At 45.9% G+C, this 20,888-nt stretch overlaps 1 protein-coding gene across 27 annotated transcripts in view; it reads left to right on the top strand.

Annotated features, from left to right (window-relative positions):
• Positions 1-20,888, top strand: part of KLHL3 (kelch like family member 3) — a 317,329-nt gene that overhangs the window by 224,689 nt on the left and 71,752 nt on the right. For 22 of the 27 annotated variants that reach the window (XR_011389740.1, XM_070076153.1, XM_070076145.1 and 19 more), the window contains 2 exons: positions 2,282-2,388; positions 15,066-15,187. Coding sequence is in view for 26 of the 27 variants with exons in the window: in XM_070076153.1 (XP_069932254.1) it covers positions 2,282-2,388; positions 15,066-15,187 (229 nt within the window). In the remaining variant the exon portion in view is untranslated. The remainder of the gene's footprint in view (positions 1-2,281; positions 2,389-15,065; positions 15,188-20,888) is intronic. The other 5 variants (XM_070076163.1, XM_070076162.1, XM_070076165.1 and 2 more) reach the window with 1 other exon arrangement.

Here is a 20,888-nt window from a genome sequence, read left to right as displayed (position 1 = left end):
ATTAAAAAAAGAAATGACTTTACTCTTTCAAAAATGGTAGGTTTTAAATTTGTTGATCTGTAATGGAAGTGAAAATGTCCATGGTGAATCTGTTCATGTTGGGAATAAGTTTTTACAACGAATCTGACCCATGTATTCTCTGGTGGCATCTGCAATCACATTTGATCTCTATGAGATTTGTCCCAAAGGTAGTTAAGACAGTTGAGCTTTTTTGTCCATGTTCTCAAGCCAGTTAGGGGCAGAGCCAGTTCTGTCCCTGGTCGCACCAATTTATTCCTATAAGTTGGTGTTCAGGTTCCACTGTCCACCTCAAGGTGATGTACTAACACTTTGCTTTTGCCTCTTGGTGCCCAAAGGTCTCACTTCCCAGAATCCCTCTCACTGGTACCTTATTTTCTGTGCTGAACATTTTCTGAACACCTCTCTCTATCTTCTCTTTTTTCCCCATTCTAAGTGTCAACCAATCATAAGGCATTATGGTACAAAAGAAAAAACACCATCTGGAGTTAGGAGAATTGGATTTAAGACTTAGGCTTCTGTGACTGTGGGTATTTCTTCACCTCTCTGAGTTTCATAGAGCATATGATCTTAAGGGCATTTGTAGTTCTAGCCTTCTCAGAATCTTACGGTTCTATTTCTCTAAGTGAACGGGAATGAATGAGTTAGTAATTGACAGTGACTTAATGTACTGTATTAGAGATGATAAATATGTAGCTTCTCTTCGATCTGTCAATCATGGCTGATTCATTCCTTGGTTTCAACATCTTCCCGTGGAACCCAGACATGACTTCAGACTGCTCAAACCAGTACAGTGTGCTAGGTAACCACTGCCAGTGAATTGCAGTTGATATATGTTTGTCCTTCTCATCTTCCCTCCTACCTCTAGTGTTCTAATCTAAAGGAGGTACTGTTGGTGATCAGGATAGCATAGATGTTAAAAAAGCATGGGCTCTGGGGTCAAGCTGCCTGAATTCAAATCCTGTCTCCTCTGCTCCCTTTCTGTACGGCCTCAGGAATATTACTTAACTCCCTGGACCTCAATTTCCTCATTTGTAATATAATATGACTAAATGAAGTAATAATATGTATAGAAAAGTACCTGGAATAGTGCTTGAAACATAACTCAATACATGTTAACTATTATATTAATAATAGGTCTGATAAGAACTTGGAAGGCTGATAAAAGAAAAATTCATGGGCTTACAGGACTTTGAGGTACTCTTACCAGTGTCCAAAGCTGTCAGTTATCCATCTTGTCTGTACATGTGGATGGATTTAGGGTTTACTATGTGCTAGATATGGAGCCAGGTTTCTAGGATACAACAGTAATTATGACAAACTCCTTCCAAGTTCAGTGTAGTTAGTGGGTGACCCATATATAAAAAGGTAGTTGGGGCCGGCGCCCTGGCTCACTTGGTTAATCCTCCACCTGCGGCGCCAGCATCCCATATGGGTGCTGGTTGTAGTCCCAGTTGTTCCTCTTCCAGTCCGGCTCTCTGCTGTGGCCCAGGAAGGCAGTGGGGGATGCACCAAGTACTTGGGCCCCTGTACCTGCATAGGAGACCAGGAAGAAACTCCTGGCTCCTGGCTTCGGATCAGCGTAGCTCCAGCCTTGGCGGCCATTTGGGGAGTGAACCAACGGAAGAAAGACCTTTCTCTTTGTCTCTCTCTCTCTCACTGTAACTCTACCTGTTAAATAAATAAATAAAAATATTTTTAAAAAGGTAGTTATCGTATTAGAAATTGCAGTGAATGGAGTTTGCAAAGGGCCTTTGAGGGCAACATGTGTACAGGTGGAGTCTTCATGATGATAGTCAGAACTGCATATGCAGTGGATTCTTTGGGGAATGGTTAGTGCTTGATCTTGCTGGTGGCCTACCTCGGTGGCAAGCTTATGTTCCTTGCATTCATTTACTCACTCAACTGACAGCACCAGGCTTTTGCCACTGTTGCAACTGTTGCCACTGAATCTCTGACCCCCTAGTTCTGAGACAGAGCTGATGGAATTGGGGAGCAAACAGATGAAGACAATTGAAGCAGCCCTGAATTTACAGCCACAGAGCAGATAAATCTGTGTGGCCAAGGAAAGTATGAATGTCAGACTTGTCAGGGACTTAGAAAAGTCAGTGAGTCCATCTTCCTGGCTGACTCAAGGGAGAGCAGTCTGTGAGAGCCTTGTATGTGGTAGTGTGGAATCTGGGTGGGAGAGGAGCTACCCTTGTATCATGAAAGTGGGTGTCCGTGCTGTGACCCATCCTCTCCCCTCGCTGGTGTCTTACAGTAAGCAGCTGTTGTGTGACGTGATGATTGTGGCAGAAGATGTCGAGATAGAAGCCCACCGTGTGGTCCTGGCAGCCTGCAGCCCCTACTTCTGTGCGATGTTCACAGGTATGGCGAGGGGCAAACAACACAGTTATGGGGATGCAGCCCCACTGGGAGAGTATTGAGGGTGGTGGAATGAGGTGGGGAGAAGTCTGTGAAATCCACTTCAAGGATCTTCAGACACTGTGCTTTGCACCATGAAGGACTTGGTGGAACCAAAGTCTCAGCCAGGCCAGCTGGACATGTGGCTCCTAGCCCATACTCAGGGGAGCTTGTTAATGTGTTCTGGACTCATTGCCAGGCCTTCTGAGCTGTCATTTTGCAGATGGGGAAAGCTGAGGCTAAAAGAAGGAAGGGACTTATTCAAGGTCACACAGTGAATGAGTGAGACTTGACTTGCTTTTAAAAATATTATTTATGTATTTTCATTTTATTTTGGAAAGGAGGGAAAGAGAGAGAGAGAGAGAGAGAGAATGAATGAGAATGAGAATGAGAATGAATCTTTTCTTTTCTGGTTCATTTCCCAAATGCCCACCACAGCCAGGGCTTGATCAGGCTGCAGCCAAGTGCTTGAGCCATCGTCTGCTGCACCTCCAAGGGTGAGCATTAACAGGAAGTTGGGTTGGAAATGGAGTAGCTGGAACTCAAACCAGACACTTTGATATGGGATGCAGGTATCCCAAGTGGTGACTTGACTACTGTGCCAAATGTTTGCTCCTGAAAATTATCTTTGTTGGTAGTTGATGTGTTTTATTTGTCTCTCTCCATTAGAATATAGTGAAAACCAGGACCTTGTTGCACTTATTACTGTATCCTGAGCATCTGGTACATAGCAGGAACTCCAGTATTTTTTAAATGAGTGAATGGTACATTTCCCGCACTTGAATGTGAACTTTGTGCACTTGGAGTACATGTCTTAGTCACTGATGAATCCTTAGTGCCCACTATAGGAGGTGAGGAATAAATGAAAGTTGAAAGAATGGACGTGAGCTTGCTGGGAGTGGCTGAGTGCAGGTACCTTTTTTCCAGATGGGCTCTCTTTTCCTAATAGAGTACACAGCTGGACGAGCGTGGTTCTTGTTGAAAGACATCTGGTACGTGTTTCTGAGAGTTCCTCACTTGTGTGTCCTTGGTTCATCCTGGGAAGCAGTGGTCTCAGCCTGGAGTTGTGCCTCTGCTAAGTGTACCAAACCACTCATGCCTTACTCTCAGCCTTGGTCCAGTAATTTCACAAGGTAACTTGGAAAACCAGCCAAGTTCACTACCTGGGAATTTTGAGTCCCCTTCCCTTTGGAGTAGTTTTAACTCGAGTTGTAAGGTTTTCCTTTCGTTCCCCTTTTCTTTATCTCCTTCTTTTAAAATAATTTATCTTGTCTTGAATGGTTATGTAGCTGTACCTTCAAAAATTATCTCTGCCAGTCACTCTATGTGTGGTTTTGAAAGCCCAGTGTTGAAGTGCTGGCACTGTGGTGTAGCAGGTTTAGTAACCGCCTGTGATGCCGGCATCACCTATGGGTGCCGGTTTGAGTCCCAGCTGCTCCAATTCTGATCTGCCTCCCTGCTGATGGTTTGGGGAAGCAGTAAAATATGGCCCAAGTGCTTGAACCCCTGCACCAGTGGGAGACTCGAAGAAGTTCCTGGCTTCCAACAGGCCCAGCTCCGGCCATTGTGGCCATTTGGGGAGTGAATTAGTGGGTGGAAGACCTCTTTCTCTGTCTCTCCTTCTCTCTCTAGCTCTGCCTCTTAAGTAAACAAATGAATCTGAAAAAAAAATAAAGTCCAATCTTGAGAGAGAGATTTCTCTGGAATTGAAATGAACTGTAGTATTGGCTTTACATTTTGTTAACTTGCCTCAGAGGTTATGTAAGTGCCCTAGGGAGGAAGAAAAAACATGATTTTAGAAATTTATAGAAGTACTTTGGGCACAGTCTTGGACTGCAGTAATTGAAGGAAGAGAAGAGAAATACAGGGATTGGTAGGTTAATCCTCTGCCTGTGGCGCCCACATCCCATATAGACGCTGGTTCTAGTCCTGACTGCTCCTCTTCCAATTCAGTTCTCTGCCATGGCCTGGGAAAGCAATAGAGGATGACCCAAGTGCTTGGGCCCCTGAACCTACATGGGAAACCCGGAAGAAGCTCCTGGCTCCTAGCTTTTGATTGGTGCAGCTCTGGCCCTTGCGGCCATTTGGGGAGTGAATCAGTGGATGGAAGACCTTTCTCTCTGCCTCTCCCTCTCACTGTCTGTAATTCTCCCTCTCAAATTAATAAAATCTTAAAAGAAAAATACCTGAACAGCAAGGAAGGAAAGTAGTCTAACGTGATGATCAGCCCAGACTTCCAACTTTCACTCATCCTCTCAGCCATTTATATACTGTTTGCATATATTAGAGAAAAAAATCATGGGGCCGGCATCATGGTATAGCGGGTAAAGCCACAACCTGCTGTGCTGGCATCCCATATGGAATCCCAAATAGGTGCTGGTTCATGTCCCTGCTTCTCCACTTCTGATCCAGCTTCCTGCTAATGGCCCCTACTACCAACATGGGAGACCTGGAAGTAGATGGAAGCTCCTGGCTGCCAGCTTTGACTTGGCCCAGCCCTGGCTATTACAGCCATCTGGGGAGTGAACCTGTGTATGGAAGATCTCTTTTTCTCTCTCTGTAACTCTGACTTTCAAACAAATAATCAGATCTTAAAGAAAAAGAAGATCAGAAAATGCAGGCAAGCAAAAAGTGAAAAATCACATACGCTACACCATCTAGGTGACAGTATGGTTTATAACTTCAGATTTTGTATTTATAAATATGTACATGAACAAAGTATACTTTTAGCATAATATACCTTATATACACAGTTCAGTAGTCTTTTAATATGTGTATTTAAAAAAGCTTCTCTGCTTCCTGGGATGCCTTTTCCTCCCCATCTCTGTACATGTGTGACTCCTGTTCATTCTTCATTACTGCTTAAGCATCACCGCTCGAGGGAGCCTTCTGTGACCCCACTTGATTAGATTAAACCCCTTTCCTACTTATTCCCAAGTGCCTTAGACTACTCTTCAAAGTATTCTGTACTACTGATCTCATAACTTCTAAGTGTCTGATTCCCTGGCCAATCATAAGTTTTATGAGGGTAAGAACTGTTTCTTTTAAATTCATTGATGTGTCCCAATACCTAGCATGATCTTTCATATAGCAGATGTGCGATAAAAATTTGTTTAATGGGGGCCGGTGCTGTGGCTCACCTGGTTAATCCTCCGCCTGTGGTGTTGGCATCCCATATGGGCTCCATGTTCTAGTCCCGGTTGCTTCTCTTCCAGTCCAGCTCTCTGCTGTGGCCCAGGAGGGCAGTAGAGGATGGCCCAGGTGCTTGGGCCCCTGCACCTCCATGGGAGACCAGGAAGAAGCACTTGGCTCCTGGCTTCGGATCGGTGCAGCGCCAGCTGTGGCAGCCATTTGGAGAGTGAACCAATGGAAAGAAGACTTTTCTCTCTGTCTCTCTCTCTCTATCTGTAACTCTACCTGTCAAATAAATAAATAAAAATCTTTTAAAAAATTTGTTTAATCACACACGTTTAATTATATAGTGATATATAATGCATATTTCTGCATCAATGAAATCACGTCTACATACTAATTTTAATGTCTTTATTAGGTTATATCATATGTATCCTAGTTGAAGATCCCTTTCCTTACTCATTGAAAATTAGAGTTCTTTCTAATATTTTTCTGTTACAAGGCATGATATAGTAGACATTCTTGCATCTTAATTTTATTTACAACTCTGACCCTGATTATTTCCTTAGAATAGATACCTAGAATAAGAAATACTTGGTTAAATTACAGGCACATTTTGAAGACTGTGGCATATGTACTGCACTGCCTTTTAGTTGGACTAGGGCCAGTTGTTTGGCTTAGTGGTAAAGATCCCACTTGAGATGCTTGTGTGCCATATTGCAGTGCTTGGGTTTGATGCCTGGTTCTATTCCTGATCCCAGTTTCCTGCCAGTGCAGACCCTGGATGTAGTAGTTGGTTGTCTGCCACCCATATGGGAGACCTGGATTGAGTTCTCAGCTCCGGGCTGCAGCTGCAGTGCAGCCCCGGCTGTTATGGGCATTTGAAGAGTGAATAAATGGATAGGAGCTCTGTCTGTCGGTCTGTCCCTCTGCTTCTTGAATAAAAAACAAAAATCAGGACAGTTTTACCAATCTGTGCTACCATCAGCAATACCTAAGGTTTATATATTCTTGCTGTTTTTTTAAAAGAAGTTTTTATTTACTTGAAAGTCTGGAGAGGGGCCACCATTGCAATGGCAGAGCAGATAAAGCTGCCACCTGCAGTGCCTGCATTCCATATCAGTGCCAGTTTGAATCCTGGCCCTTCCTCTTCTGATTCACCTTCCTGTTAGTACACCTGGGAAAGCAGCGGAAGATGGCCCAAGTACTTGGGCCCCTGCACCCACATGGAAGACCCAAAAGAAGCTCCTAGCTTTGGTTGGGCCCAGTTCTTGCCACTGTGGCCATTTGTAGAGTGAATCAGTGAATGGAAGGTCTCTCTGTCTCTGTCTCTCTCTGTAACTCTCCCTTTCAAATAAATGAATAAATCTGAGAGAGAGAGAGAGAGAGAGAGAGAGAGAGAGAGATCTTTCATACGTCGATTCACTCCCCAAATATCCACAACAGTCAGGACCAGGCCAGGCTGAAACCAGAGCCATGAACTCCATCTGCATTTCTCATGTGGCTGGTAGGGACTCCAGTACTTGAGCCACCATCTACTGCTTCCCAGCTTGCACATGGGCAGGAAGCTGGCTTGGAAGCAGAGATGGGACTCAGTCCCAGGTACTCAGATATGCATGCAGGCATTCCAGGTAGTAGATTAACCCACTTTGCCACAATGCCCACTGCAAGATTTGCATATTGTTTATAAACAGATACAATAAAACTGCACTAATACTATAAATTTTTATTCAATCAAAATGCTTCAAAATCCATAAAATTCACCTGTAGAGACCCAGATAATTAGGTAAAAGTCCATTTGTATCAGTTTATTTAAAACTAAAGGAAAATACACGTGACTTTTTACTGATTTGAGTTGTGTGATTACTTATGATCATATATCAGGCTTTAGTGTTTTTATTTTTATTTATTTTAAAAATATTGATATTCCCAGGAGTAACAGCAGGGAGCTTAATCAGAAGTAGAGCAGCTGGGACTCATACTGGCACCCCTCTGGGATGTCAGCATTGCACACAGGCAGTGGCTTAACCTACTGTCCCACAATGTCAGTCCCGTCGTGTTTTTAATTTTTTTGTCCTCTGAAATTCATGCCGTACAGCTGTCCTATGGTAGTTGTTAATAACAACTTCACGTGCCTTGACTATGACTTGTCCACAATCCTGTATAATAAATGTGACACCAGGTCTGGATGCCCTTTGGGGAGTGTCCACATCCAGCTAGTCCAGCTAGCCTGTAGGAAGATCTGGGACGGGCAGTCAGCCTAGTGTCCCTCCATTCCTTTCAGCTCTGTGTGAGTGGAGAGGGCAGCCGTGCTGTGTGCTGCCCATCTCCTTCCTGTGAGGATGCAACGCTTAAGACCCTTGCATCACCCCATTTTCCCCATCAAACACCTACAAACCGGGGAAACAGTTTTCCTGAAGTAGTCTAGTCATTTTCCCCCCCTTTTTATCATGCCCTTTGCTACAGGTTCTGTATACTATAGTCTGTGTACTCCATGTGGGTCCTTGACCTGCCTATCACCCAGATGCTCTATAAACAGCTCTCATTTTATGTTAGTAAAATAATTGCAGTCTAAAGACTATATGGCCTTAGAGTCTTATACCCATCGCTGTGGCTAAAGGACACTGGGCCACCATCCCGAGTGAAGCCCTGGAAGTAATCTCTCCCAATACTCTGTTATGTTGTACTATACACAGTGGCTGATATTGGCTGATTCTTATTTTTTCAATAATTAATATCTAATTTTTATTATTTGTAGATTGGTGTTCAACTGGTATCTTTGAACATATAGTGGACAGTAATAGAGAGGAGAGGTCAGCTGATGTGCTGGGGGAACGAAACTAGGGGTTGAAAATTTGAGTGTACACCAGTCATCCATGAAGCAGAACACAGAGGACCTGGCGCTCTTACCTCCTGCACATGCACTCATTCCACAGAACCTTTGTTTCAGCCTTTCTGCGTGCCAGCCCCTCTGTGTTCTGGGTATTTGCACGGAGTATTGATGCCTTTGAAGAACTCAGAGTGACAGCAGCTCAGCAAAAGTTTATATGAGTCAGTGGGGCAGGGCGTGAGGGAGAACTAGGTAATTAGATCCTTTTTTGGAATAAGTGAGCCTGGAGCAAGGTGTGAGTAGTTGTAGTGGTAGTGCAGTAGTAGTAGACAGGGTTTGGTTCCTGGGAATTTGGCCCCTGTGGAGTCGGAGTTTGGATAGGATGGTTTGGAATAAAAGCACTTGGAGTGTCACAGGAGCCATGGGTTTAAGGAGTCCTGGCCTTCCCTTCCCTTTGACTTTTTTCTAGAGTCAGTCACCTTTGGGCTGAAGTGACAATGGCACAGTTTCTTCTTCCTGTCCCTAACATACCACATCAAGGTCAGGCATCCTTTTCTTGCCTAGGACACCCAGATTTGGGACTGATGGATGCAGTATTCAAGTCTAGTAATTTGTTGCTGTTGATACAGAAATGATGAATTTTTAAGTGGTCATTTCAATTGTGGTTCAACAGAGGACTGTTTAGTGCCTGGGCACAGAGACTGCAGGTCACGCTCTACTAGCTTCCCATTAAGGAGCAGCTAGTTTGACCAAGATGGTCTGGGGTGGATTTGTCTGGGCTTAGAATAGCTTAGTCTTACAATCAGATCATTGTGGGAGATAATTATTGGTGAGGAGTGTTTGAAGAGTGTTCATAGAGGCAGTTTGAAGTTGGTGATGTGGAAGTCTCTTTGTTAAGGATTCAGCCCAAGAGTAGTCAGACTGTATTGTGTCAGGAGATAGTGTGGTGTTTTGGAAAGGGCTTCGCTAATGACCTGGGCTCCAGTCCTGACTTCAGCCAGTTCTTAATAAGAATATGGGGAATTCACTTTTCCTCTTTGATCTTCTATTTTATCATTGAGACTGGAATAATAACAATAGCCGTGGGAAAATACAGGTGTAAGACACCTAGCCCAGCGTAGGAACTTAATAAGATTTACTGTTGGCCGCCACCGCAGCTCACTTGGCTAATCCTCTGCCTGCAGCGCTGGCACACTGGGTTCTAGTCCCAGTTGGGGCACCGGATTCTGTCCTGGTTGTTCTTCCAGTCCAGCTCTCTGCTGTGGCCCGGGAAGGCAGTGGAGGATGCTTGGGCCCTGCACCTGCATGGGAGACCAGGAAGAAGCACCTGGCTCCTGGCTTCGGATTGGCGCAGCACACCGGCCATGGCGGCAATTTCAGGGGTGAACCAATGGAAAAGGAAGACCTTTCTCTCTGTTTCTCTCTCAGTGTGGAAAAAAAAGATTTACTGTTATTATCTGTAGAGCAAATCATAGTTTCCAAAGCTCTTGTGAATGTGAGAGGTGCCGTGGTGGTTAGGGAACATCTACGTGGCTCCACAGGTATTTCCTTTCTGACTTGATGCTCCTGAGCCACTAACTGAGCAGAAGGACCTTTCTGGGTAGGGGAGGGACGTGATCCCAGGGAGGGTGAGTGATGGGTGTAACAGCAGGGAGGGTGAGTGATGGGTGTAACAGCAGGGAGGGTGAGTGATGGGTGTAACAGCATCGCGGCTGCTCTGCTGGATGAAGCCGTCTCAGTTCTCACACTCCCTGTGTTCTTGGATTCTCGTAGTCTTGGGATTTGGCCAGGTGCGGCCCCTGAGATTTCACGTGAGATGAAGGTTCGGTTTTGCATTCAGATGGCCCGGATCACTCACCTGCAGGAGAGTTGGCCAGGATTCAGGGAGGTGGTGCAGTATTGCTTTCTCTTGGGTGAGGTTAAAGTTGACATAGGCCTTAATGCTGTATCCAACCAAACGCATTGGTAACTCCGATGTCAGGACATAGACAGATGCTAGTTAAGGGGAAGAATAACTGTCTCAGTAACCTGAAGGTTTACTGTCCAAAGGATAAGGATTGTCCTGTTTTCTTTCTACCCAGAACATGAGACCAAATTAGAGAAGTACAGCTTCAAGTTGGAAGTGAGGAAGATTTCTATAGTGTAAGGAGTCTTAAACACATTTTTTTCTTCCCCTTGTAGACATACAGCTTTGTAGGGAGTTGATGGATTATCTGTAGTTCTTCAGAGAGACCTGATAGCTGATTTACCATTCTTTTCTCATTCTCAAAGCTTCATTTATATAATAGGATTTACTTTATACCAAAGACCTGGAAGATGAACCAGTAAGTCTTCCAGGCTTCTTAAATCTTCTGTGACAGTGAAAAGTTTTCTCCTTCACTCTCTTTCTTGTTCTTCGACAGTTTTTCACCTAAAAACATCTTGGTTGAGCATGGTAGTGTTCTTGCTAGGACTAGAACTGAGACTTGGACACTTGTATCTAATAAGGGTGTAGACTTGCTTGCTCAGTGCAAGGATCTAAGGTGAAGGCTGAGCATTTAGAGAAGTTCAAGATATAGTCTCTCAGTCTGCAGCAGCCTTCTAATTGGCCAGCCTCCTCTTATTCTTTCTTTCTACCCCCAACTCATTCTTCATACTGCACCTACAGTGATGTACCCCAAATAGAAATCTGTCAGGGGCTCTCCATTGCCCTTGGGATGAAGTATCTCCATCTTGTCTTGCCATTCCTCCCTTTGCATGCTGTGCAAAGACTGGACTTCTTATTTTCTCTCGGGTCACATACTTTCTTACTTCCACATGTTTAAAAATGTTAAATTATTATTTTGTTTTTCATTTACTTGAGAGACAGAGCTCCCATCCATTGGTTTACTGTGTAAATGCCTGCGTTTACACATCTGTTGGTTCACTGTGTAAAGGAAGTAGGAATGCAGTCCAGGTCTCCTGAATGGGTGGAGGGACCCAATTACTTGAGCTATTACTTGCTGCCTCCTAGGATATGCATTGGCAGGGAGTTAAGGTCAGACACTGGATGGGAATTTAACCCAGGGACTCTGGTGTGGGATGCCAGTGTCTTCCACTAGGCTCCTCCTCCAGATTTTTTCCTATACTGTCTATAGTATTTCTATACTCTATCTGGAATACTCTTTCCATCATTCTCACTTTTCTCCTTTTTTATAAATTTTTATTTATTTGAAAGCCAGAAAGAACCAGAGCTAGAGCGAGAGCGAGAGATCTCATCTGCCGGTTTATCCCAAATGCCTGCAACAGCTAGGGCTGGGCCAGGCCAAATCTGGGAGCTGGAAACTCAATCTGGATCTCCCACATGGGTGGCAGGGACCAAACTCTTCACCTACTGCCTCCCAAGGTGTGTATTAGCAAGAAGATGGATTGGAAGTAGAGCTGGTACTTGAGTGAGGAATTCTGATCTGGGATGTGGGTATCCCAATAGCTTCTTAAATGTGGTGCCATATGCCTGACTCTCACTTTCCTTCTTAATAGCTATGACTCCTTCTCTGGATTGTTTCTTAGTAATTATAAATCAATATGGTGAGAACAATGGACTCTTTCCCCTGAAAAGCCAACGTGTGGTCTCATGTGCTCATCATTTTGCATGTAGTATTGGGGTATAGGAATGCCTGGTTCAAGTACCTTTCAAGCTGAGTCCCCTTTTCTGGAATTTGGTACTCCTTGCAGTGTGCTGGTCTACTTTTCTCTGCACTAGGCTGGTCTTGATGAAGGCAGGTCCATGACTTGTTGACTGTTGTGACCTTTGGGCCCACCACAGTAGGGCTCACGTTCTATTTGCTGGAAATATGTTGTCCAACTATTACAAGTGAATGAAGGAGCAAGAATGACCAAACCCTTGATGGTTTCCAACCCTCAGGAATTACTAAAGCCTGTGGAGTAAGGAGATGTCAACAGAAAACTTTCCTTCTTCCTTTTTCTCCCTTCCACAAATATTTTTAAATGCTTGTTATATGCCAAACACTTGGTTACATTTTGAGGATGACTTGACAAATAAGCTGGACAAGATCCCTGCCCTCTTGCTTCCTGCTTGTTAGCCCTTGGAACACTTTGGTAGAAGTCTGTAGTTAGGGTCATATTTAAATCATAGAAGGATTTATTTATTAGAAATTATAATTACTGGCACACGGTAGTGACCGTTATTACCACTTTCAGGTCCTAGTTGAGCTGAAGTCTTTGTTTGCTGTCACATTTCTGCTGGTTCATAAGAAATAGTAAGATTGGATTCTACAACTCTGTATGCTTATTCAGGTCTCTAATTGACTACAAAGGAGCTTTCTTAGAAAATAACGGTTGTCTTCAAGTCCCTGGTTTCTCTTTCACAGCATTTTTTTCTTGCTTATTGAAGTTCTAAGTGCTTAAAGTAAAAAAAATTACATTTTGGATTCGTATCAAGGTGCAAGAAAACATCTCCCAGAGTCCCACTGTCATGAGAACGATGTTAATCTTTTCTAGATCGTAGGAACCTGTAAGAGTCACTCCCTCCCCCCGCCCCTGAGAAGGTGGACTTCTTTGTGTATATAAAAATATTGTTATAGAATTTTGGGAGTTTCCATTTGTTTCCCCCAAAATTGCAAAGCCCTAACCTGACTCCCAACCACAAATTCCACAGACAAAAATCAATCAGTCAGACTCTGCCTTCATACTCACAGGAGGGCTTTTAAATCTTTTGATCCTGGCTGCTTTTTTTTTTTTTTTTTAATTTAGGGTATTTTTAAAGGCCAAATTCTTAAATAAGAATTGGCTGAGTTTTATTATCTTTTGCAATATAAGTACCAACTGGACCCTCATCAATGAACTTAATAGCTGTTTAGAGAGAGAAGTTTAACTTCTGATTTCCTTGTGTATACATGTTTCTGTTTGTGTGTCTCAGAATAAACTCAGGAGACAGCTTGTGAGAGCCTGTCCTATGGGTTGAGGAGGAATCCACCATCTTTTCCTGCTTCCTCTTGGCCTCTCCGTCCTGCCCTAGGGCTCTCTGTGCTGAGGCCTTTCTGCTGGCTTCCACCGTACTCAGAGGCAAGAACAAAGTGGAGAGTTCCTGCTCCACTCGATGTGGCAGTGAAGGGAACAGGCAAGGATTAGCATGTATTTTGCCCCCACTTTCTTCCCTGCTCCGGAGTCATTCAGATCTAGAACTGTGTCAGGATAGGAACTGGAAACTGGTGGAAGAGTTGTACGCAGTCCCTGTAGCTTGGAGGTAGGCGTCTACAACACACATGCTTCCTTTTCTTGGCTCTTATGCATGAATTCTGCAGAGAGAAAACAGCCACCCAGGCTCCATTTTCACACTCACATTAGGGCATTTGAATCTTTTTTTTTTTTTTTTACTGTCAGGTTGCCCTTTATTTCATCCTGCAGAGAGACATGCTTTGCCTGTCTTCTGAAATCAGCAGCTCTCGTGGAACAAGCACAGGGAAACCTGTGCGCTATAGGTAGAGTGCAGGCTGCAGTCAGGGGCCTCAGGACTGGGGAAATGTGGTGCTGTTGCTGCTGTCATTCACAGCCCTGCATACTTTCTTGGGTTTTCATCAAAGCCTCAACTCTCCCCCCTGCCTTGAATCTAGCTTCCACCCCACGTCCAAAATATCATTCAAAAGCACCCATTTGTTGATGTCACTTCCCTGTTTAAAACCTCTCAATGTCCTTAGGATAATGTCCAGATTCACTTGCACGACCCATAGGGCTCTGCAAGTCCTGACCCCATCTACTTGTCCAGCTTCCTTCTTCTCATTGTTACCCTGTGTACCAGCCACGCTAGCCTGGCACCATTACCCAAATGTATCCTTTTGCAGCTTCCTGCCTTGACATTTAGGGATCTCGTATCCAACTCATCCTTCCTCTCCTTTGGTGCCTGTGAATTCTTCTGCAGTCCTTAACACCCTGCTCAAATGTGACTTCCTACTAGGGTGCCTTACTGGAGTTCCCCGCTGGGGTTTGTTGCTCCTTCCTCAGGGTTCATGGGATTTGGTAAAATGCAGTGGTCTCGAATGTTTTCTCTAGAGTCAGACTCCCTGGGTTTCAACCTGACTTGGCTCTTTCCTAGAATTGTGACCATGAAAAAAAAATGACTTAACTACCCTCTTGCACCTCAGTGTCTTCATTTGCAAGAATGGGATGTTATTAATAAAACTCATGGGCTGTTATTAAGATCTGAAGAGGCAGTAGTTTAAGATGCTTTATACAATGCTTGGCTATAGCACTCAATAATTGTGTTTCTTTTTCTTGTTACCCTGGTGCTCTGTGTATACCTCTACAAAGCTCTTGTAACTTTCATTTGTAAATATTTTTATGTACCTGCCTTACTAGTCCTGGCTCCTTGAGTATAGATGCATATCTTGTTCATTTTTCCTGGCCCTGTGAGTATAAGTTTACAGTAATTATTGGTTGAAAAAAATTGTATACATGTTTTGTATACATGTTTTTCTTCAGAAAGAAAATGGACATTAGACAGAGTAGGGAATGCTTAAGATTGGGTTGTGAGTAATCACAGACCCAAAGTTGATACCTGATTTGTGGCCTGACTCCCTTTTGCCTCCCAGATCACAGGTTGCGTTTTCACATTTCCAAGTAAGGGCAAGAGGCCACGTGGAAGCTAAGCACATTGAGGTGCCATGTTTATGTCTTTCTCAGTTGTTTTTATTGTGGATTTCAGGTGACATGTCTGAGAGTAAAGCCAAGAAGATTGAAATCAAGGATGTGGATGGGCAGACGCTCAGTAAGCTGATTGACTACATCTATACTGCTGAAATCGAGGTGACTGAAGAGAACGTCCAGGTAAAGTCAGCTCCAGCTCATGCCTCAGTGTGCTGCACACTTAGAGGACCCAAGCTGTTACAGAATTGTTTCCTTCTTGCAGCAACTCAGTTGTTACCGGAGAAGTTAGATGACTCTACTGTCTCACAGGGCCAGTTGGTGAGCCTGGTGCACCTGAGCTGCTGCCTTCTTGTCTCAGTTACCCATGCTTTTAATTACGAGGCCATGACACCTCTAACTGAGCCCGATCCCTCAGAGCAAAATGTGTGCTGAAAATCTGGTGAAAGGGGTAGATGTTTGACTTAGCAATTAAGACCTTTTTTTTTTTTTATAAAAAGATTTATTTCATTTATTTGAAAGACAGAGTTACAAAAAGAGGTAGAGACAGAGAGAGAGGTCTTCCATCCGCTGGTTCACTCTCCAGATGGCTGCAATAGCCGGAGTTGCACTGATCTGAAGCCAGGAGCTAGGAGACTCCTCCGGGTCTCCCACGTGGGTGCAGGGGTCCAAGGACTTGGACCATCTTCTACTGCTTTCCCAGGCCATAGCAGAGAGCTGGATTGGAAGTGGAGCAGCTGGGACTAGAACTGGCATCCACATGGGATGGCGGCACTTCAGGATAGGGCTTTAACCCGCTGCACCACAGCACTGGCCTCAGCAATTAAGACCTTGATTGAGATGCCCACATCCCATATCAGAGTATCTTTGTTTGATTCCCAGCAACAGTTCCTGGTTCCAGCTTCCTGCCAGTGCAGACTCTGAGAGGTAGCAGTGATAATTTAAGTAGTTGGATCCCTGCTGCACATATGGGAGACCTGGACTGAGTTCCTGTCTCTGGCTCTGGGCCCTGCCTTGGCTTTTGTAGGCATTGAGGAATGAATCAGAGGATGGGAGATCTCTGTCCTTCTGCTCCCTCTGTCCTTGTTTCTCTAATAGAAACAAAATCTTGTGGTGGAAGAACGAGAAGCTCAGATGTCCTGTCTCCTTCCCATGTCATCACCTGACCTTAGGAATATTGAATTGTGGGGCTGTTAACGTTGTTCCTGTTTCAACATTAGGCATTCAAGTGCCTCTAAGCACGTGGAGGTGTTCAGCACCAGCAGTGAGGCTCAGCAGAACAGTGCGGTTGTGAAACGTTTTGTCTGTGCCCTTTCCTCCTTTCACTGCCTTACCACATCCTCAGCCATCTGGAGCCAGAAAGAGGACCCAGCCTAGACAGTGCTTCCGCCAGAGGAGTATGTCTTTGCTGTGAGGACCTGGGCCTTCGGCCTCATGCTGTAGTGGGGGAGGTGGCTGAGAGTGGGACTTCCTAGAGCCCTAAAGATCCCTGGGCAGAACCGCAGACACAGGGTGTGCAATTTCTTGTCCTTAAGGCTCTTACTATTTAGTTACAGTGATGGAGATGACATGTGACATGAAGGCTTTTTTCTTTTTCGAAAGCACGGTACCATCTTTCCCATTTGCTGTGAGGTTGGTTCTTTTCTAGTGAGCAAACTGCTTATTTCCCTTATCAGGAACACTACCTCCTTTCCCAGGATTGAGGTATTTGTGAGACTGAATTGATGTTGTTTATTCTTTCAATTCAGTGCAAAGGCCTGAGTTTCTGTTGTATGCCAAGCACCTTGTTGGGCTCTGTGGTTATAGAAGTGAGGAGTGGTAATTCCATTGTCTGCCCTCATAGAGTTTTGAGTTTAAGGGTGTGAAGACAGATGTTCATGAAGTGAGCGTGCAATAGTGTCTGTGCACACATTGTGATGTCACTTGAAGGAAGAGTATGTGGTGCAGTGGGAGGTAATTTCAAGGAGACTTAATCTGGATGGAGAATGGGGTCTGGAAAGGGCTCTTCAGGACGCGGGGCGGCCTGAGGCCTGTGGGATGAGTTGACGTTAGGCTGGTGTGTTGAAGGGTGCTGGGAAGGGGTCAGGGTGAAATCCAAGGTATGCTGTGTTGGGGCCTGCAGAGGCTGCCCATGATAGAGCTACCCCTCCATGCCCCTGAGGCAGTCTCTGGGGTTCTATGACTGCTATAGGGTTTGTTCTCATCCACCCTCCTGCTCCTTTTAGTGGAGGCTTGTTTTATACCCAGGAAAATGCACAACCACACCATGTTGCTGCTGGGCTTTCCCTCCCAGAGTGCAGTGGGCAATGCCACGGTTACATGCCAGGCCTAGCAGCAGCATTCAAACAGCAGAATGGGTTCTGGCAGTAACAGTGCAAAATGACTTCCTGTGGAGTGAGCATAGGGGAGGCTGGAGAGCTGTGTGAGCGGAGCCACCTTTCCTTTCCCTTTTCCAACATGTGTTTATTTCCCTGGAAGATACAAAGTGTTTGCAAACTCAGATAATTAGGTGTTTTTCTCTGCATCCTTACTGCCTGCCTAGGTCATAGGTAGTAGTTGCTAGAAGATAGCAAGTAGTAGACAATAATAAATAATCATAAGTAAGGTAATAACTGTCGCTCCCCCTCTTCGTGGGGGAACGACACAGGACCCTGCGCTGTTCTTTCGTCTGCTCGGCCCTCCCCGGGTTTGCTGCTGGTTCTTCCCGGGTTGGCTACTATCCCTTCCACCTCCGTGGAAGGGCAGTTCCCCCTGGCCACATTCCCCACTTCCGCAGGGGAGTGGCACACCGCCGGCCGGCTTTCTTGGGGGCTGCACGGGTGTTCCTTCAGCTAGATGTTCCCCATAGATGTTCCTGGTGCATGCCGTCTCTCTCCTCCTTTATAGTCCTCCTCCGCCAATCCCAACTCGGCTGCCCACACGCCGAGTACGCTGCTCTCCTCCAATCAGGAGCAAGTCCTACAGTTTATTAGTTGAACTGGAGGCAGCTGTGCGGAAGCTGTTTACTTCTCTCCCAGCGCCATATTGTGGGAGAGCAGATGCATAGAATAAGTCTTAATTCCAGTAACTTAGTCCAGTCCGGATTGCTCCCCACAGATCCCCCTTTCTTTTTATTTTTGGCGTTGATACGCGCCTGTCTTCGGTGTCCCGCGGCACACACTCTGCTCTACTTGCTAGAGTTGCCACAGGCTCTTACAAGTGCTATCAGGCAAACCGAATCCAAGCCTTCTCATTGCCTTTTTGTGGGGAGGCCTTACTGATGTTAATTCGTGCCTGTCTTCGGTGACCTGCGGCGCATAAGCTGCTAGCCGCCGCAGGTGCTCATCGTGCTCATCGCCTCACTTAATCAGGCAGACCGAATCCAAGCTCTCACATTGCAGTGTGGTAGGGAGGTCTTTCTATTTCTCTATTTCTCTATCTCCGGGCATTCCTATTTCTCCCATTTTACTTCTATCTTCCAGCATTCCTATTTCTCTCACTTTGCTTCTAAACTTCTATTTCTCTTATCCCTGCAGCTTCCCGGCTGCGCCCGCCCCGAGGCTGCTTCTCGGCAGCTTTCCAGCTCTGAGCTGCTTCAGCCCGCATCTCTCTCATCTGCGCGGCTTCCCGGCTTTGCGCGGCTTGGCTTCGCGAGCTCCGCGGTCTCCACGCCCTTCGCGTCTGCACCACGGCCTCGCGCCAGCCCCGTTCCCTATCTATTCACGCCCCGTGCTCTCTCTGCACGCGGCGGCTTCCGCGAGTAACACAGCGTAGCTTACGTGTCCGCCACTAGCATTCAATCTAAGTTCCCCGGGCTAGCCTGGCGAATTCAACCCAGCATACGTCTCCGCCCCACGATTTGGCTTCCCGTCCTTTGCTCCCCGGGCTAATCAGACGGACCCCAATCTGGCTTACGTTTCAGCTTCTGGTTTCAACTTTTCGCCCCCTATTCCCGGGCTAACTTGAGAACCCCAAAGTGGCTTTCGTGTCCGCCTTGGCCTGCCCCCCGCGGCTTCAATTTCCCTAACATTTTTCTCTACCCGGTATGTTTCCCTAAGTTTTCTTCCAACAATATTCCTCCCTCATTTCTCCTGGCCTCTCCCCACAGTCCGCGTCCGAGTCTGTTTGTTCTAGCTTTCACTTTCACTTTCGACCTTAGAGATTTCTCCCAGCTTCCCCCCGTAGTCCGTATCTGAGTCTATGCCTAGGCTTTCAATAGCTTCTTCCGGCACCCTTTTCGTCCGGCTTTTCCCTAGGCTGTTTGCTAGTCTCTCTCTCCGGTAATTTCCCTAGGCTGTTTGCTAGTCTCTCTCTCTGGTATTTTCCCAGTTCTTCCCGTTTCTTCCCTCCTAAGTTTCATATCCGTCCTAAGTTTCCTATCCGAGTCACGTTTCTTATCCGAGTCACGGCACCATTATGTCGCTCCCCCTCTTCGTGGAGGAGCAACACAGGACCCTGCGCTGTTCTTTCGTCTGCTCGGCCCTCCCCGGGTTTGCTGCTGGTTCTTCCCGGGTTGGCTACTATCCCTTCCACCTCCGTGGAAGGGCAGTTCCCCCTGGCCACATTCCCCACTTCCGCAGGGGAGTGGCACACCGCCGGCCGGCTTTCTCGGGGGCTGCACGGGTGTTCCTTCAGCTAGATGTTCCCCATAGATGTTCCTGGTGCATGCCGTCTCTCTCCTCCTTTATAGTCCTCCTCCGCCAATCCCAACTCGGCTGCCCACACGCCGAGTACGCTGCTCTCCTCCAATCAGGAGCAAGTCCTACAGTTTATTAGTTGAACTGGAGGCAGCTGTGCGGAAGCTGTTTACTTCTCTCCCAGCGCCATATTGTGGGAGAGCAGATGCATAGAATAAGTCTTAATTCCAGTAACTTAGTCCAGTCCGGATTGCTCCCCACAATAACTAAGTAAAAGGAAAAAAGTAGTCATGTAATAAGGTAAAAAGGTAATCTTTGCAACTCTGGTCTCACCTGGTGATGGTCTGTCTAAATTAGCTCATCAGATCAATCATCTTAAAGCCAATAGCAACAGCAGCGCTATTAGAGGACTCGGGACGGTGGCTTCAACCATTGCTTCTTAAAGCTGCTTTGAGGAGGAGGGAAAGGGGGCCAGAGTGAAGCTGTGCTGTTCGGAGGCCAGGTGGAAATAGGGGCGCAGCGGGGGGGCTGGGTCCCAGCTTCAGCATGGCGGCCCATTCACAGAGTGCTCTTGCCCTGCCTTTCCCGCTGCCGTGATGGTTGTCATGTCTGCCAAGGCGGGTCCTGGAACTCCGTGATGTCGGGCCCTGCCTGCCTCTTGTTTTTTTTTTTTTTTTTAAGATTTTATTTATTTATTTAAGAGGTAGAGTTACAGACAGAGGGAGAGACAGACAGAGAGAGAGAGAAAGAGAGAGAGAGAGGTCTTCCATCTGCTGGTTTGCTCCTCAAATGGCTGCAATGGCCAGAGCTGAGCCGACCTGAAGCCAGGAGCCAGGAGCCTCTTCCAGGTCTCCCATGTAGGTGCAGGGACCCAAGTGCTTGGGCCATCCTCTACTGCTTTCCCTAACCATAGCAGAGACCTGGATCGGGAAGAGGAGCATGCAGGTCTCGAACCGGTGCCCATATGGGATGCAGGCACTGCAGGCAGAGGATTAACCTACTGGATTAACCTCTTACCACAGTGTCTCCAGCACCTCACTGACACCTCGCCTCAAGGATCATTTTTATTATCTGTTGGAAAAAAAAGAATCGTAAAGGTCCTCGTTCTGTTGGGACATTGTTAGACTGCTTGTGTTATCCTCAAGCTGTGTGACCCTAAGCAAGTTACAGATTCTCCCTGTGCCTCAGCATTTTCTTCTGCAATATGGGCATAATAATAGCATGTAACCTTATAGGGTTAGTGTGAGAATCAAATGTTCTAATATAGG

Source organism: Oryctolagus cuniculus, chromosome 6 (genome assembly GCF_964237555.1).
Source record: "Oryctolagus cuniculus chromosome 6, mOryCun1.1, whole genome shotgun sequence".
Lineage (NCBI taxonomy): Eukaryota > Metazoa > Chordata > Mammalia > Lagomorpha > Leporidae > Oryctolagus > Oryctolagus cuniculus.
This window is presented reverse-complemented; position numbering and strand designations above follow the sequence as displayed.